At 42.1% G+C, this 18,931-nt stretch overlaps 1 protein-coding gene across 3 annotated transcripts in view; it reads left to right on the top strand.

The window, feature by feature from the left end:
- The window catches only part of LOC124112100 (calpain-7-like), a 40,863-nt gene that overhangs the window by 9,450 nt on the left and 12,482 nt on the right, over nt 1-18,931 (top strand). For 2 of the 3 annotated variants that reach the window (XM_046472057.2, XM_046472058.2), the window contains exons 2-16: nt 446-650; nt 1,399-1,516; nt 5,076-5,131; nt 5,347-5,463; nt 9,207-9,274; nt 9,524-9,763; nt 10,894-10,980; nt 14,511-14,637; nt 15,584-15,669; nt 16,385-16,478; nt 16,769-16,915; nt 17,105-17,332; nt 17,441-17,585; nt 17,798-17,897; nt 18,327-18,459. In XM_046472057.2, the coding sequence (XP_046328013.2) occupies nt 519-650; nt 1,399-1,516; nt 5,076-5,131; nt 5,347-5,463; nt 9,207-9,274; nt 9,524-9,763; nt 10,894-10,980; nt 14,511-14,637; nt 15,584-15,669; nt 16,385-16,478; nt 16,769-16,915; nt 17,105-17,332; nt 17,441-17,585; nt 17,798-17,897; nt 18,327-18,459 (1,878 nt within the window). In that variant the 5' untranslated portion in view covers nt 446-518. Of the gene's footprint in view, nt 1-445; nt 651-1,398; nt 1,517-2,863; nt 2,921-5,075; nt 5,132-5,346; nt 5,464-9,206; nt 9,275-9,523; nt 9,764-10,893; nt 10,981-14,510; nt 14,638-15,583; nt 15,670-16,384; nt 16,479-16,768; nt 16,916-17,104; nt 17,333-17,440; nt 17,586-17,797; nt 17,898-18,326; nt 18,460-18,931 lie in introns of those variants that run through there. The other variant, XM_046472060.2, reaches the window with a different exon arrangement.

Below are 18,931 nucleotides of genomic sequence, written 5' to 3'. Positions count from 1 at the left end.
ATGTCCTGGGGCAAGTATACAATTCATATTGGACCAACTCAAGCACATTTATCAATCACAATGTTGATGAGCCTACCAGGGTAATTAGAGCAAACGTAGCTCTGATCAAGAATAACACACTGAATAAATAACAGATATACTTTTTCAAAAATAGATTGACTACATGTATTTGAAATACTGTATCTGACTGTAATAATTTGTATATTGTCCTCCAGAGATTTCACTCTGCCCCTTGTCAACTGGAAGATAGAACTTACACATTCTGTATTTTAGATTTGAATAGCATTTAATCTTGGCAGATGAAAATATATCTGAAACACTGTGAACTTATTTTTCGGTGTATGTTGGCCATACTCTCCAAGCATCTAGACCGAGCCTGAACTGTGGAAGTTGGTCAATTTACACATTCATGGTTGACCAGAGCAGTTTATTTCTGTATTTGCAGATGATGTGATTTGGTCAGTTTGTACCAACTGTGTCATTGAATAAGGAGGAGACAGCACTTGGACAGAGTAGTTATGGGGGACCCAACATCAGGCTACCATGGTGTTGACTCGGCAGTGTTGGAGCGGGATGCAGGAATGTATGCTCATCAGGCTGTACAGTTTGACCAAGCTGGAAACTACGAGACGGCCAAGTTTTATTACATAGTAAGCTTGTACCATGTTCACAGCTAGAATTTGAAGATACTTCTAACATTTTAAGTCTTTAAGAGTCATCATAGAAAGATAGGAGCATCTTCACCAAATGTTCAGATTATTATTAAAAACATGCTGCTAGAGAGGTATATGTTATCATAACATTTGTATAGACATGCCAGGGATCTATTCAACAACATAAAACATGCACAAGTGCAACCTAGTATTGAAAAATGCAACCTAATATTTATGTCTACATGCACCAAGTGCATTTAATTTTCTTTGTCAAATTTTTATCTGACTTAGAATTACTTTTCCACACAACCTGGTTTTGTCTGGTGCAACTAAGTTTTCATATCAACATGCACCTGGTGCAAGTTAAATCAGTTGAGTCCTTCCTGTCAAAGTCAACATTTGACAGACACATTTACCTTGAACACTGTTTTAGTATGACCTACAACCTGATGTTGCATACTTGCTTGAAACATTCAGGTGAGCCTTATGGCTCGCTTTGTTGTTTTCTTTACATAAAGTTATTGAAAAGTATCTGGATATTTTCACGCCCCTTTAGACATGTACAGCAGTTGTGAAGGAAAAGTAAATATAATATTATATTATTGTTGTATTATCATAATTGTTGTCTAGCTCATGACATTTGTTATATATTTATTCACCTGGAAAGATGTTTTGATGCTGTACGGTGCAGGAAAGGTTTTAGATAAGGACTATATACTGAGATATTGGACCACTTGTGTTGCAGGAAGCAGCCCAGGCTCTCCTGTCTGCTGCTCTGGGAGGCTCGGATAGCTCCCGCAACCAGGTCATACTGGACAAGGCTAATGAGTACATGCTGCGAGCTGAAGCACTCAAACAGTCAGGTGAGTACATGCTGCGAGCTGAAGCACTCAAACAGTCAGGTGAGTACATGCTGCGAGCTGAAGCACTCAAACGGTCAGGTGAGTACATGCTGCGAGCTGAAGCACTCAAACAGTCAGGTGAGTACATGCTGCGAGCTGAAGCACTCAAACGGTCAGGTGAGTACATGCTGCGAGCTGAAGCACTCAAACAGTCAGGTGAGTACATGCTGGGAGCTGAAGCACTCAAACAGTCAGGTGAGTACATGCTGCGAGCTGAAGCACTCAAACGGTCAGGTGAGTACATGCTGCGAGTTGAAGCACTCAAACAGTCAGGTGAGTACATGCTGCGAGCTGAAGCACTCAAACAGTCAGGTGAGTACATGCTGCGAGCTGAAGCACTCAAACAGTCAGGTGAGTACATGCTGCGAGCTGAAACACTCAAACGGTCAGGTGAGTACATGCTGCGAGCTGAAGCACTCAAACATTCAGGTGAGTACATGCTGCGAGCTGAAGCACTCAAACGGTCAGGTGAGTACATGCTGCGAGCTGAAGCACTCAGACGGTCAGATGAGTACATGCTGCGAGCTGAAGCACTCAAACATTCAGGTGAGTACATGCTGCGAGCTGAAGCACTCAAACAATCAGGTGAGTACATGCTGCGAGCTGAAGCACTCAAACGGTCAGGTGAGTACATGCTGCGAGCTGAAGCACTCAAACGGTCAGGTGAGTACATGCTGCGAGCTGAAGCACTCAAACATTCAGGTGAGTACATGCTGCGAGCTGAAGCACTCAAACAGTCAGGTGAGTACATGCTGCGAGCTGAAGCATTCAAACAGTCAGATGAGTACATGCTGCGAGCTGAAGCACTCAAACATTCAGGTGAGTACATGCTGCGAGCTGAAGCACTCAAACAATCAGGTGAGTACATGCTGCGAGCTGAAGCACTCAAACGGTCAGGTGAGTACATGCTGCGAGCTGAAGCACTTAAACATTCGGGTGAGTACATGCTGCGAGCTGAAGCACTCAAACATTCAGGTGAGTACATGCTGCGAGCTGAAGCACTCAAACGGTCAGGTGAGTACAAGCTGCGAGCTGAAGCACTCAAACGGTCAGGTGAGTACATGCTGCGAGCTGAAGCACTCAAACGGTCAGGTGAGTACATGCTGCGAGGTGAAGCACTCAAACATTCGGGTGAGTACATGCTGCGAGCTGAAGCACTCAAACATTCAGGTGAGTACATGCTGCGAGCTGAAGCACTCAAACGGTCAGGTGAGTACATGCTGGGAGCTGAAGCACTCAAACGGTCAGGTGAGTACATGCTGCGAGCTGAAGCACTCAAACGGTCAGGTGAGTACATGCTGTGAGCTGAAGCACTCAAACAATCAGGTGAGTACATGCTGCGAGCTGAAGCACTCAAACAGTCAGGTGAGTACATGAGTCTTCCAAAGTATAGGCATTACACACTCTGAGGTAGGGAGTCTTCCAAGAGAGTAGGCAATGCACACATTGAGGTAGGGAGTCTTCCCAGAGAGTAGGCAATGCACACTCTGAGGTAGAGAGTCTTCCAAGAGAGTAGGCAATGCACACATTGAGGTAGGGAGTCTTCCAAGAGAGTAGGCAATGCACACTCTGAGAAAGAGAGTCTTCCCAGAGAGAAGGCAATGCACACATTGAGGTAGGGAGTCTTCCCAGAGAGTAGGCAATGCACACTCTGAGGTAGGGAGTCTTCCAAGAGAGTAGGCAGTGCACACATTGAGACAGAGTCTTCCAAAGTATAGTCATTACACACTCTGAGGTAGGGAGTCTTCCAAGAGAGTAGGCAATGCACACTTTGAGGTAGAGAGTCTTCCCAGAGAGTAGGCAATGCACACATTGAGGTAGGGAGTCTTCCAAGAGAGTAGGCAATGCACACATTGAGGTAGGGAGTCTTCCCAGAGAGTAGGCAATGCACACTCTGAGGTAGGGAGTCTTCCAAGAGGGTAGGCAATGCACACTCTGAGATAGAGAGTCTTCCAAGAGAGTAGGTAATGCACACATTGAGGTAGGGAGTCTTCCAAGAGAGTAGGCAATGCACACTCTGAGGTAGTGAGTCTTCCAAGAGAGTAGGCAGTGCACACTCTGAGGTAGAGAGTCTTCCCAGAGAGTAGGCATTGCACATATTGAGGTAGGGAGTCTTCCCAGGGTGTAGGCAATGCACACTCTGAGGTAGGGAGTCTTCCAAGAGAGTAGGCAGTGCACACATTGAGACAGAGTCTTCCAAAGTATAGGCATTACACACTCTGAGGTAGGGAGTCTTCCAAGAGAGTAGGCAATGCACACTTTGAGGTAGAGAGTCTTCCCAGAGAGTAGGCAATGCACACATTGAGGTAGGGAGTCTTCCCAGGGTGTAGGCAATGCACACTCTGAGGTAGAGAGTCTTCCCAGAGAGTAGGCAATGCACACTCTGAGGTAGGGAGTCTTCCAAGAGAGTAGGCAATGCACACTCTGAGATAGGGAGTCTTCCCAGAGAGTAGGCAATGCACACTCTGAGGTAGAGAGTCTTCCAAGAGAGTAGTCAATGCACACTCTGAGATAGAGAGTCTTCCCAGAGAGTAGGCAATGCACACTCTGAGATAGAGAGTCTTCCAAGAGAGTAGGCAATGCACACTCTGAGGTAGTGAGTCTTCCAAGAGAGTAGTCAATGCACACTCTGAGATAGAGAGTCTTCCCAGAGAGTAGGCAATGCACACTCTGAGATAGAGAGTCTTCCCAGAGAGTAGGCAATGCACACTCTGAGATAGAGTCTTCCAAAGGATAGGCATTACACACTCTGAGATAGAGAGTCTTCCCAGAGAGTAGGCAATGCACACTCTGAGATAGAGAGTCTTCCCAGAGAGTAGGCAATGCACACTCTGAGATAGAGTCTTCCAAAGGATAGGCATTACACACTCTGAGATAGAGAGTCTTCCAAGAGAGTAGGCAATGCACACATTGAGGTAGAGAGTCTTCCAAGAGAGTAGGCAATGCACACATTGAGGTAGGGAGTCTTCCCAGAGAGTAGGCAATGCACACTCTGAGGTAGGGAGTCTTCCAAGAGAGTAGGCAATGCACACTCTGAGGTAGGGAGTCTTCCAAGAGAGTAGGCAGTGCACACATTGAGACAGAGTCTTCCAAAGTATAGGCATTACACACTCTGAGGTAGGGAGTCTTCCAGGAGAGTAGGCAATGCACACTCTGAGATAGAGAGTCTTCCCAGAATGTAGGCAATGCACACTGTGAGGTAGAGAGTCTTCCAAGAGAGTAGGCAATGCACACTTTGAGGTAGGGAGTCTTCCCAGGGTGTAGGCAATTCACACATTGAAACAGAGAGTCTTCCCAAGGTGTAGGCATTACACACTCTGAGATAGGGAGTCTTCCCAGAGAGTAGGCAATGCACACATTGAGATAGAGTCTTCCCATACTGCAGTTATACTTTGGGTAGGTTTAGTTAGGTTTGCCAGGATTGACAATTCAGTCTAAGTGATAGTAGCACACAGATAACACCATGAATGATGAGAAACATTAAAGATATGTTTACTGTTGTATATTTATGTGATTTCAGTTTCAAGTCAAACACCCAACAACAAAGCACAGCTCCCTGGCAAAAGTCAACAACAGGTATAGTCATCTGGAATATGCAGTGTTTTACATGAAGCAAACATTGAGATAGAGAGCTTGCAGCAAGATCTGGAGCCCAGTTCCTCCTCTTGATGCTGTTAGCATGGGTAGTATGTACAGTGAGTCATTGTGTCTTGCAGCAAGATCTGGAGCCCAGTTCCTCCTCTTGATGCTGTTAGCATGGGTAGTATACAGTGAGTCATTGTGTCTTGCAGCAAGATCTGGAGCGAGCCCAGTTCCTCCTTCATCAGGCATTTGACGAGGATGAGAATGACAATGAAGAAGATGCTGTTGAACTGTACTCAGAAGCTGTGGAACTATTTATCAAAATAGTAGGTAGTCCAACATGACATTCAGAATCAGATACACTGAAAACAAGTAACTATTTAAGGATAAGAATTTATGGATGAACAAGTTCTTTATTATAATTAAGAGCGACATTTCGGTGTAGGTTCTAACACCATTATCAGTGATATACAGAGTGTTGTTGTTGTTGCATTAGGTGTTTAAGAGGTCGCCTTCTGCCTAGGCAATTTCGGCTGACCTGTCCCTCTTTGGGACTCCTGTGTGTGAGAAGGGTTCACATATCTATTGTGAGTTCGGTGTTCACATAATTTCTGTTTTTGCATTGATATGATTTCTATTTTCTTATATTGATATGATTTCATTTTTATCCTTGGCTGCTCTGTTTATATACGTTCGAGCAGCTGTCCATCTCTCAGAAATAGAGTTAGTTTGGCCTTTGCTATTGCATCTCTTGGCTTTAGGAGATCTATGACAGATAGCGGATCTAACTGCAATTCTTGTTTTAACCTAGCCCGGGCCGGGGCATGGTCTTGACATTCTAGTAACAGGTGGTCAATGGTTTCAGCCTGATTGCAAGATGAACAAACCTTGTCATAGTGCTTTTTGTGACCAAGTCTGAGGCGTGAGATAGCAGTTTCAATTTTCCTTTCATTTGAGTATGAGTTTGGCTTTTGTTGGACCTTGGGTTGAATTTTGTATAGCCATCTGCCGATCTTACTTGCGTCCCATTGGGTTTGCCATCTTTTTGCTATGGAGGCTTTGATTTTGCTTTTTATCTCTAGTTTACTAAAGGGAATAGGCTGTATATCCGCTTTGTCTAGAGCTAGCTTCGCCAGTGAGTCTGCTTTTTCATTTCCATGAATATCTATGTGAGAGGGGATCCAACACAGCTCCACCTGTTGCCCTTGGTCCGATAGTTTTGTATATTCGTATAGAATATTGTTGACTGTGTTTGGCCTGGAGTTTGAGTTTCTTCCACTGATGGCCTGAAGTGCACTTAGCGAGTCTGATAGGACGACTGCCTTTGCTTCCGGGAGTTCCGGTATGAGTTTGAGTGCATGATGAATTGCCTCCAATTCAGCCGTGAATACTGACTGACCATCGGGCAAGCGAACTGAATGTGCTTGGGGTTTGGAGCTGTGGATATGGATCCCGTAACCAGCACTGTTGTTGATAGGATTCTTGGATCCATCAGTGTATATATGGGCCCAGCTGTCCCAGGTAGTTTGAATTTTAGTGATAGCTACTGAACGTAGTAGGGTTGGGTTTTCTCTTTTAGTGACTTCTGATGTTAAAGCAGTGTCAACTTTGGGAGTTTGTAAAGTCCAGGGAGGGTGTAACCCTTTGTAGTGACTTTCTGGAGGCTGAATGTCATCGCAATTGTGACTTCGAATGAGTTCACGTACTAATATCCCAGATGGCTTTAGTGAGGGATTTTTTCGAGCTAGGGCCTCATCTCGAGTGTTTTTGTCTTGCCATATCTTTTTAACCAAAGGGTTTGATGTTCGTCCCCAGAACGATAATATTGCCTGCTCTCGTCTTAAATATACAGAGTGTGAGTGACAAGAATATATACAGGTAGGAGGCAATGTTTATACAGTAGAGTAGATATCAGCTGTAGTTATACTGGAGTAGAGAAGCCTGTTATGTACACACAAGGGTAGTAATGACAATCATCAGTGAAGTCAGTGACATAAACAAAGGATGAAGTCAGTAATATAAACAACAGGATTATGGCTGATTTGGGTCTTTGATGAGTTGATGGTACGACGGGAAGTGGGCTGGGGGGTGGGGGAATGGTCACAGTTGATTGACGGTTGGAGTCTTTTGATGTTGATGGCTTCTTTTTCCTTTTTCTTTAGTTTTCTGATTTTGAAGTCTTTGAGGTTGGTGGTGAGGGCTTTGACTTTATCCCACTGAATGCTGTGGCTTGGGTTGTCATGGATTTCGTCTGATAGAGCTGGTTTGGAGTTATCTTTGGAGACTGAGCTTTGATGTTCTTTAATTCGGGTTTTGAGGGTCCTAGATGTTTGTCCTATGTAAGCTTGTCCACAATTGCACGGAATGTGGTACACTGCTCCTGATGGTTCTAGCTTGTGGCTGGATATCACTTGCTTGATAACGGTGTTAGAACCTACACAGAAACGTCGGTCTTAATTATAATAAAGAAGTTGTTCATCCATAAATTCTTATCCTTACTTAGTACTTCTAAATGCCTATGAAAGAAGTTAAGTAACTATTTAGCTGTCTTATAATCTGGATCAGTGAAAAAATATAAAATGCCTATTAAGTCTATTAAGAAGCATTTCAGGCAGCTAGGCTTAGTTAGATACCACTCTTGTGTCAAAGTTTGTTAATGAAATAAATGGTATCTGTTGCAGGAGTATTGTTGATGAGTATTTGTGGCAAAAGTGTATGTGTATTGATAACATTTGTTGACATTGTCAATGTTGTAAGTACCAACGTTTATTGTTTTTTTTATGGAGCACTCCCTTTCATAGCTTCTTTGTATAGTAATTCTGTAATGATTCTGTATAGAACAGGTGGTCTCCAAGCTGACTGGTCCTATTGCACATTGCTGCATTGTTCAGAAGTGAACGATACAAATTATCCATTGTTCATGACAGCACCAATGTTTCATGTTTGGCATGCCTGAAATTTCATTGAAAGATGGATATGTCATGGATTTTTTAATTTTTGTTATTAAAAGACAGTTGGTGTTACTTAGAATAAGCTATGTGTCCCAAGTGAATGTCCCTTGTCATATGCTGGAGTCAGACACCATTCCTTCACAGGAAGCTCCCAGATAAGACTTGGTCCACAGCAAGCTGTGCTTGGTGTAGGAGGTGGCTTGTAGAATTGGTTGTCAGGATCGACAGTTTTCTTGATTGCGTTTCATAGCACCCACATGGCTTGGATCAATGGTGATGAAGGGATTTTCTGGTCCACACTATAGATTATTTACATGTTGCTTTCATATAGCTTGAATATTGATTAGTACGACTTGAAACTACAAACACTTCTAGAAAATCTATCCTTCTCCATATCTATTCCACTTAAATTGGATGTTCTGATAAACATTAATCAAATATTCAATATGAAGAACACAATAAACTTGTTGCCATGCCAAATGCGATGTGTTTCTAAATTTCATATGGAAGCATATTCATGTTTCCTTGGCTTGAATCTCAATAAACAATGTATTTTTCAAAATATCAGAATGTGGATCCCATTGTTTTATAGCAAAGGAGATAAACCTATTGTGTTTTTTAATTTAGATACTTGTAAATTTCTTTCAGTTCTCGTACACTTTAGATGTGGATTTGTTTTGTCACTGAAACTAGAAAGTATATGGTATATGTATATGTAGTATAATGTTAGAGGATGAGGTCCGTTTCCTTATCATTTGTGATGAACTTAGGCAGACTTATATTCTGGGTTAATACTGGAAAACACCATCACATATGTGTAGGTCATGCCATTAAATATAGGAAAGTAGATTGATATAGAGTTCTGTGTTTAATATGCAGTAATATTTCTAAATGTATTATTTCATGACACCAAATGCAGAAGTTATGAGATGACCACCCGGTACTCATTGTACAGGGGTGGGTGGGTATTTGGGGGTTGGCCACTACCATTGTGGACTATTATTGTGTCTGTGTACTTTCTACACTGCATGAATAAACATTCACATGAATAGCTCTCTAGAACTGTTTTCACGTGATAAGAAAGCAAGATGTAAAGATTATGACTTTTACTTTAACAGAGAAATGATACAACCGACTCCTCCCTCCAAGCTAAAGTGACAAAGATGGCAACCCAGGCTCTGGACAGGTAGTATACAGCCACTCACAACACAGTTGCAACAGTCATAGCTGGCAATCCCCATTTCAACTTCATTAAAATACAGAAACCTGTTTTGTAGATGGTTCAGTTCCCTGTGAAATTATTGGGATTAATTTCCAGATCACCTGCTAGTTAGTACATAGTAATGTCACTTTAATTATGTTGAGGTGTACCCTACTGTACTCATCTGAGGTTTCACTGGAGATAACAATGCTTCAAATTTGTTTATTTTGACAGAGCTGAAAACTTGAAGAAGAAGCGCAAACCTCTCAGTCCTAATAATAACCAAGGGAAACAACTCCCAAACCAACCAGGAAGAGTTATGCCCCCTCTTGGCTTTGGAGCCTTTTCAGAGGATGATGATAAACCACGGGCGCGTCCACAACCCCAGGGGATGCCGGGCCCCCCTCCCCCGACTTCAGGGCCAACCAATGTGGGGGCCTCCTCCTACACCAAGGAAGAGATAGCAGTAATTAGGTATCAAGTGTAAATACATTATGGAAGGAAACAGTACTAGCTGTAGTACTTTGTTTTTTAGCTGTTTAATAGTTAATGTTATTTTTTGTTTATCATTTGTTATTGAAGGATATAAAAAATTACTGTTTAATAATTGTATATATCTGAAAAACAGTTCAAGTGTTACATATTATTAGAGCATTTTGCAAGTCTCTTGTGTTAAGGTTATGTGAAACTGCAATGCACTTCACTGTATGAGACTCTAAAAATCATCTCCTCCAGAAACCAATGACCTATGACACTTCACTTCACATGCTTCTTTCAACCAATGATGACCCCTGAATTTGTTCAGGCGACTGAACTTCAATATAACAACCATGGCAACTATATTAAGAAGCTATTTATATCCATTACAGAATCAAAATCTAATGACACTTGGCATGTGTGTTAGTAGTAAGGCTCGACACATGCTCCTTTTTTCACAATAATCTATGTTTTTACCTTTAATTCACCTTTCCACGTTTGTTGGTAGTGAATGCACCATCTTCACTGAAACCACACGAGCAATGAAGCACATGCGTGTTCCCACCAATGATGACACCTTAATTTATTTAAGCTTTTTTAATCAGATTTTCAGTGTATTGAAAGATCTATTTACGGCCATTGCTCTGCAATACTAACTACTACTCCTATTGATGACATTGTATTTTGGTCAAACCATTAGATTTTAGTGGTAGATTTGAGTCGCTAGTAATAATGCAGAAAATATATGAAAATCAATGCTGACAGTAACTTTTGTTAAGTCTCTGTCCTTGTCATTTCGAACTGTTGACTACATATGTAGATGAGCTACAGCGCTATGGTTCTAGTTTTTGCAATTGTTATAACTCCATCACTGAAGCGTGGATAATGACATCAATATGGTGTTGATACCAGGTCAATTCTCAATATGTTGGCCTAAGGAATCATACCTAAAGTGTTTTTTCTCTACTCTTTTGCAAGTGGTCTGGATTACAAAGTGAATTGACAGTGACATAGAATCTTGAGAGACACAATAAATGAAGCCAATAATTGGACTGACATGAGCAAAGAAATCAGTTCATTGAGGAAATTTGTGTCTTTGAAATGCAATTATCATTCCGTATTTCCAGGAGCACCTCAAAAATCAACAGTCGAGAATACGTCCCATTTCTGTCTGTGGATCTGAAGGAGAGGTTTGCCTTTCCAGTGCCTTTCACGTAAGTAGCTCTCACCATGTGATGAGGAGGGGGAAGGAGGAACTGCACTAGGTGGAGCAAGTGTGGCATAGTTCAGCTCTACGACTTTATATCTTATTTTGTTTTTGACATGGACACCATTTACACGAGGAGTGTGTCAATTTATCTCTGGATATTATGTTCTTGTGACAAGCTCCCACAGCGATAGTCTGTTCGCAGAGCTCTCTATACTATCGCTGCCACCAGTCAAAACTCCCCACTGTGATAGGTGGCCCCAACCATGCTTGGAGTCGAATTCGCAACCGAATGACCGTGATGTTTACAAACATGTGACGACTGTCATGACGCCGAATACACTTACCGCTGATGAATTACTTTCTTTCTTTGTCAATTTGAATTTCTATTTCATTAAAACTATCATCTTTAATTCCTGTAGGAAGAATGTAAGGGAGAAGTTGGTTGATTTTCCATTAGTCTGCAATCTCGAACCAATCTTATTATTAAAACAACAAAGTAAATTCATCTGGAAAACATGGTCAGTTGTAAACGTTTTCAAAATGAAATATAATGACATTCCCAAAGACATAAACAAAAGTTATTAAACGTTACTACATATGGGGTTAGAGGGCAAATTTCAAGATTCTTGTAATGGCCGTGCCAACACTGTTGGCAGCGATGTTACCGAGAGTGTAATGAAGGTGTCACGCGCTGGGAAGGAGCTTGGTTCTTGTGACAGGGAAAGGAAGTTACTCTGGATATGCTGTTCTAGTATCAGGGAAGGGAAATAACCCTGGATATGATGTTCTTGTATCAGGGAAGGGAAGTAACTCTGGACATGATGTTCTAGTGCAAGCTCCTCACAGCGATAGCCCGTTTGCGGAGCTCTCTATACTATAGCTGCCACCAGTCAAAACTCACCACTGTGAATAGGTGGCCCCAACCATGCTTGGAGTTGAACTCGCAAACCAATGACCGTTATGTTTACAAACAAGTGACAACTGTCGTGACGCCGAATACATTTACTGCTGATGAATTACTTTCTTCGTTTGTCAATTTGAATTTCTGTTTCATTAAAACATTCGTGTTGTTGATATAGTAAGAATGTAAGGGATAAGTTGGTTGATTTTCCGTTAGTCTGCAATCTCAAACCAATCTGATTATGCAAACAACAAAGTAAATTCATCCGGAAAATATGGTCAGTCGAAAACCTTTTCAAAATGAAATATGATGGCATCCCCAAAGACATAAACAAAAGTATCAACGTTACTACATTTGGGATTAGAGGGCAAATTTCAAGATTATTGTAATGGCCGCGCCCACACTGGTGGCAGCGATGTTACAGAGAGTGTAATGAAGGTGTCACGTGCTGGGAAGGAGCTTGGTTCTTGTGAGAGGGGGGCGGTCGGGTAGCCTAATGGTTAAAGCGTTCGCTCGTCACGCCGAAGACCCGGGTTCGATTCCCGACATGGGTACAATGTGTGAAGCCCATTTCTGGTGTCCCCCGCCGTGATATCGCTGGAATATTGCTAAAAGCAGCGTAAAATCAAACTCACTCACTCACTTTTGTGAGAGGGATGGGAAGTAACTCTTGATATGATGTTATAGTGACAGGGAAGGGAAATAACTCTGGATATGTTGTTCTAGTGAGAGGGAAGGGAAGTAACTCTGGATATGTTGGTCTAGTGACAGGGATGGGAAGTAACTCTGGATATGTTGTTCTAAAGACAGGGAAGGGAAGTAACTCTGGATATGTTGGTCTAGTGGCAGGGATGGGAAGTAACTCTGGATATGATATTCTCGTGACAGGGATGGGAAGTAACTCTGGATATGTTGTTTTAGTGAGAGGGAAGGGAAGTAACTCTGGATATGATATTTTCGTGACAGGGATGGAAAGTAACTCTGGATATATGGTCTAGTGACAAGGATGGGAAGTAACTCTGGATGTGCTGTTCCAGTGACAATAACTGGAAGTAACTCTGGATATGTTGTTCTAGTGACAGGGATGGGAAGTAACTCTGGATATGTTGTTCTAAAGACAGGGATTTGAAGTAACTCTGGATATGTTGTTCTAAAGACAGGGATGGGAAGTAACTCTGGATATGTTGTTCTAGTGAGAGGGATGGGAAGTAACTCTGGATATGTTGTTCCAGTGACAGTAACTGGAAGTAACTCTGGATATGTTGTTCCAGTGACAGTAACTGGAAGTAACTCTGGATATGTTGTTCCAGTGACAGTAACTGGAAGTAACTCTGGATATGTTGTTCTAGTGACAGGGATGGGAAGTAACTCTGGATATGTTGTTCTAAAGACAGGGAAGGGAAGTAACTCTGGATATGTTGTTCCAGTGACAGTAACTGGAAGTAACTCTGGATATGTTGTTCTAGTGACAGGGATGGGAAGTAACTCTGGATATGTTGTTCTAAAGACAGGGATGGGAAGTAACTCTGGATATATGGTCTAGTGACAAGGATGGGAAGTAACTCTGGATGTGCTGTTCCAGTGACAATAACTGGAAGTAACTCTGGATATGTTGTTCTAGTGACAGGGATGGGAAGTAACTCTGGATATGTTGTTCTAAAGACAGGGATTTGAAGTAACTCTGGATATGTTGTTCTAAAGACAGGGATGGGAAGTAACTCTGGATATGTTGTTCTAGTGAGAGGGATGGGAAGTAACTCTGGATATGTTGTTCCAGTGACAGTAACTGGAAGTAACTCTGGATATGTTGTTCCAGTGACAGTAACTGGAAGTAACTCTTGATATGTTGTTCCAGTGACAGTAACTGGAAGTAACTCTGGATATGTTGTTCTAGTGACAGGGATGGGAAGTAACTCTGGATATGTTGTTCTAAAGACAGGGAAGGGAAGTAACTCTGGATATGTTGTTCCAGTGACAGTAACTGGAAGTAACTCTGGATATGTTGTTCTAGTGACAGGGATGGGAAGTAACTCTGGATATGTTGTTCTAGTGACAGGGATGGGAAGTAACTCTGGATATGTTGTTCTAAAGACAGGGATGGGAAGTTACTATGGATATGTTGTTCTAAAGACAGGGATGGGAAGTAACTCTGGATATATGGTCTAGTGACAAGGATGGGAAGTAACTCTGGATATGCTGTTCCAGTGACAGTAACTGGAAGTAACTCTGGATATGTTGTTCTAGTGACAGGGATGGGAAGTTACTCTGGATATGTTGTTCTAAAGACAGGGATGGGAAGTAACTCTGGATATATGGTCTAGTGACAAGGATGGGAAGTAACTCTGGATATGCTGTTCCAGTGACAGTAACTGGAAGTAACTCTGGATATGTTGTTCTAGTGACAGGGATGGGAAGTTACTCTGGATATGTTGTTCTAAAGACAGGGAAGGGAAGTAACTCTGGATATGATGTTCTAGTGACAGGGAAGGGAAGTAACTCTGGATATGTTGTTCTAGTGACAGGGAAGGGAAGTAACTCTGGATATGATGTTCTAAAGACAGGGAAGGGATGTAACTCTGGATATGATGTTCTAAAGACAGGGAAGGGAAGTAACTCCGGATATGTTGTTATAGTGATAAGGATGGGAAGCTGGCCATGTCCCCAAAACAGAGGTCACAGTTTGGGAAGTGGGCTCGAGCTGAAGATTTCTGTGAGGATCCCAAGATGATCCTGGCTGTTTCTCCTTTTAGCATCAGACAGGTGAGGAAAGCTTCATCAGGAGATTGTGCATATTACCTGTACATCAGATAAGTGATTAGTGTTACCTGTACGTCAGACAAGTGATTAGTGTTACCTGAACATCAGACAAGTGATTAGTGTTACCTGTACATCAGACAAGTGATTAGTATTACCTAAACATCAGACAGGTGATTAGTGTTACCTAAACATCAGACAGGTGATAAGTGTTACCTGTACATCAGACAGGTGATTAGTGTTACCTGTACATCAGACAGGTGATTAGTGTTACCTGTACATCAGACAGGTGATAAGTATTACCTGAACATCAGGCAGGTGATTAGTGTTACCTGTACATCAGACAGGTGATTAGTATTACCTGAACATCAGACAGGTGATTAGTGTTACCTAAACATCAGACAGGTGATAAGTGTTACCTGTACATCAGACAGGTGATTAGTGTTACCTGTACATCAGACAGGTGATTAGTATTACCTGAACATCAGGCAGGTGATTAGTGTTACCTGTACATCAGACAGGTGATTAGTATTACCTGAACATCAGGCAGGTGATTAGTGTTACCTAAACATCAGACAGGTGATAAGTATTACCTGAACATCAGGCAGGTGATTAGTGTTACCTGTACATCAGACAGGTGATTAGTATTACCTGTACATCAGACAGGTGATTAGTGTTACCTGTACATCAGACAGGTGATTAGTATTACCTGAACATCAGACAGGTGGGGACTATCACCTGTCTGTACATATTGACTAGTGAGGAGCTTCACTTGTACTTTGGCAGGTGAGGACTGTTAAAAGAACATCAGACAAATTGAATTGCCATTTTAAGTTAATGACAGTTTGATCTCTCTTCATATCAATAATGAAATAACTGTGTGATGTATAAGTTGTGAAAGAGATTTACTGGAAAAGCAGGAACAGTCCTCATATATAGTGTTGTGTTTCAGACCATAGTGTCTGACTGCAGTTTTGTAGCATCAGTGGCCATCAGTGCACAGTATGAGAGGAGGTTCAAGAAGAAGCTGATCACCAGGTGAGTGAGTGCGACATCCTCACAACACCCTCAACTTGGAGAGAGTGGGGACACAGGAAGCCCACTGGTCAACTCAAGCTCATTAGTTCTAGCGACCCCTAAACAAAGATCTCAGGACATCCCATTACAGGTCACATCAGGACAATTTCATGAACTTTGACCCATCAATGAAATGACTGACAAGAAGTCGATGTTAGCTAATCAGAAAGCAGCTTTCTCGAGCTATACAGTGTTAGTTTTAAACTGGCTACTTCCATTTCAGATTACGCCTTGAAGAATATTTTCTCAATTCAAAATTTGAAAACTAAACAAAAGAATATTCTGGAATGTCTAATAGATGGCCGAAACTGTATGACAGAGCTTACCATGGGATAGTCTCTTTTGTTCAAATGTTTATCCCATTGAAGTACAGACAACGCTTTTGACGGAATCAGTCTACAACTTGTAACTGTCATTTAGAATACCATGTGTTAACCTTTTAGGGGTTGCATGATTACGAAACACATTCCGACTGTCATTTTCATCAGCTGGTGAGACGCTCTGAATGTTCGGATGAAAGGTCCTTTTGACGTCCTCGGGTCATTGTTTAGCGCTAGTGAGTACTGTTGTTCCTGTGTTCTAGGCTGAATATACTGTTGCTGTTTGTGTTTTACTACAAATTAGTGTATTTAGGTTAGCTTAGATACATTCTACACATTTTCATCTGTTCTTACAGCATCATTTACCCCCAGAACCGTCAGGGAGACCCTGTGTTCAACCCATGTGGGAAATACATGGTCAAACTCAACATCAACGGTGTGCATCGAAAGGTAGGTGGACAGTAGGTGGAGTCGCCTGCCTTCATCTACTTCAGTCTAAGTACAATCCTTGCAACCAAGTCATTGGGAATCAGGAAAATCTGGTGACACATTAAAGTGCTTGCGAGGTAGCCATGGAGTGATGACTTCAAAAGCTACTTTTTTTTTCAATTGCAATAAGATGCTGACATCAGCATGCTTCTTTAGGGTTTTTCTACCAAGTAGTAAAGATGCTGCTGTATGTGACTGGAGAGCGAGCCATGTGTTCCCTATGCACTCTATGTACACTCTGTCTGCTGCAGGTTATCCTGGACGACTACTTCCCAGTTAGTAAACATGGCGACCTCCTGTGCTCCTTCTCCACCAATCGGAATGAGCTGTGGGTGTCCCTCCTGGAGAAGGCCTATATGAAGGTCATGGGTGGATACGACTTCCCAGGCTCCAACTCTGTATGTAGGAATAGATGTCTAATTGATGTCAATTGTTTTGTGAAAACCTTTATTCGGTTATTGAATGGGTTGTTGAATTCAGTTGTTGTGGATTTGGCTTTCAAGATCCTCAGTTCAGCTTGATTTATTGATAGGATTTGTTGTTCTTTGAGAATACAGCTGAAATCACTGTACCAAATGTTGTTTCAGAACATTGACTTACATGCCCTGACTGGATGGATCCCAGAGAGAGTGGCCATCAGAACAGGCAGTCAGGAGTTTGACAAGGACCGTGAGTTCAAGAGACTCTTGGAACGCTTCCACAAGGGACACTGTCTGGTTACTGTTGCAACAGGAGAAATGTCAGAATCTCATGCCGACAGAGCTGGACTAGTGCCAACACATGCCTATGCCATGTTGGATGTCAGAGAGGTCAAGGTCAGTGATAAAAAGTTTTTAAAGGTCATATGAAAACATATCATCACTAAGAATGATTTCTTTTTTTTATTGACGTTGTGCTTCAGTTTTGGTTGTATCACTCCCTAGGGTCAGCGATTGTTCTTGCTGAAGAATCCTTGGAACCATTTACGCTGGAAAGGAAATTTTTCAGAACATGATACAACTCACTGGACACCTGACCTTCAGAAGGCCTTGAACTATGATCCAAAAAGTGCTCAGACGTTTGATAATGGTATGTGAGATGAAAGTTGGCCTGTGAGATGAATGTTATGAACACAGTAACAGGTTTACCTCTGACTTTCTTGTGTCATCTACTTCTTCAACTTATAGAATGCTCTCTACCTCTGACAAGCACTGTTTTACATGCTGATGGATACACTGTTTCCTTGTTAACTCTGATACATGTAATGCTATGTCTGTGGACTGTGATCCTTGTGTTGCCAGGTGTGTTCTGGATCGACTATGACTCCCTATGTTCATTCTATGACGTCTTTTACATCAACTGGAGTCCCGAGCTGTTCACACACACAACATGCATACACCAGTAAGTCCACCAGTTCAGCCATTCTTGTACATGGTACTGATGACAGCTCCTGCAGGGTGTCAGTCTCTTGTCAACGGCCAAGTGACTCTTGACGAGAGGCTTATCAACGGCAATGTCATGAGACACCAGTACAGCATTGTCACCTCCCTCGTAGTGATTGGAGCAAGATCCGACTACAGCGTGTTCGTTTATATGACTTTGCTTCTTGCATCTAAATATACAACAAATGCTTTTGATCACATAACTAATTGCCATCTTGCAAGCAAGGGGACCTTTGTTCCTGGACCCCACAATGGGAGTGTGGATGTTGGTGATTACCCATGTATCATTTCATCCACTTCATGTAAAGACGTAGAGTTTAAGACATATTTGATATTGTTCAATACTTGTTAGCTTTGCAGTGTAAAAGTCTGTTTCTTGTCCCAACAGTTCCTGGCATTCCAAGGAAGGGCCTAAGAAAGACAGCTACAATATAAGTGACAACCCACAGTATCGCCTGGAGGTCAAAGCCAGCAAGTCTGCTGCTGTGTGGATCCTCCTCACTCGACATATCACAGATAAGGCAAGTCATGTGACATGTTACAGATAAGGCAAGTCATGTGACATGTTACAGATAAGGCAAGTCATGTGACATATCACAGATAAGGCAAGTCATGTGACATGTTACACATAAGGCAAGTCATGTGACATGTTACAGATAAGGCAAGTCATGTGACATATCACAGATAAGGCAAGTCATGTGACATGTTACAGATAAGGCAAGTCATGTGACATGTTACAGATAAGGCAAGTCATGTGACATGTTACAGATAAGGCAAGTCATGTGACATGTCACAGATAAGGCAAGTCATGTGACATATCACAGATAAGGCAAGTCATGTGACATATCACAGATAAGGCAAGTCATGTGACATGTCACAGATAAGGCAAGTCATGTGACATGTTACAGATAAGGCAAGTCATGTGACATATAACAGATAAGGCAAGTCATGTGACATGTTACAGAGAAGGCAAGTCATGTGACATGTTACAGA

Source organism: Haliotis rufescens, unplaced genomic scaffold (assembly GCF_023055435.1).
Source record: "Haliotis rufescens isolate VD_foot unplaced genomic scaffold, xgHalRufe1.0.p SCAF_10, whole genome shotgun sequence".
In the NCBI taxonomy this organism is placed as follows: Eukaryota; Metazoa; Mollusca; class Gastropoda; order Lepetellida; family Haliotidae; genus Haliotis; species Haliotis rufescens.
The sequence above is the reverse complement of the archived record's forward strand: the minus strand, read 5'-3'. Positions and strand labels throughout refer to the sequence as shown.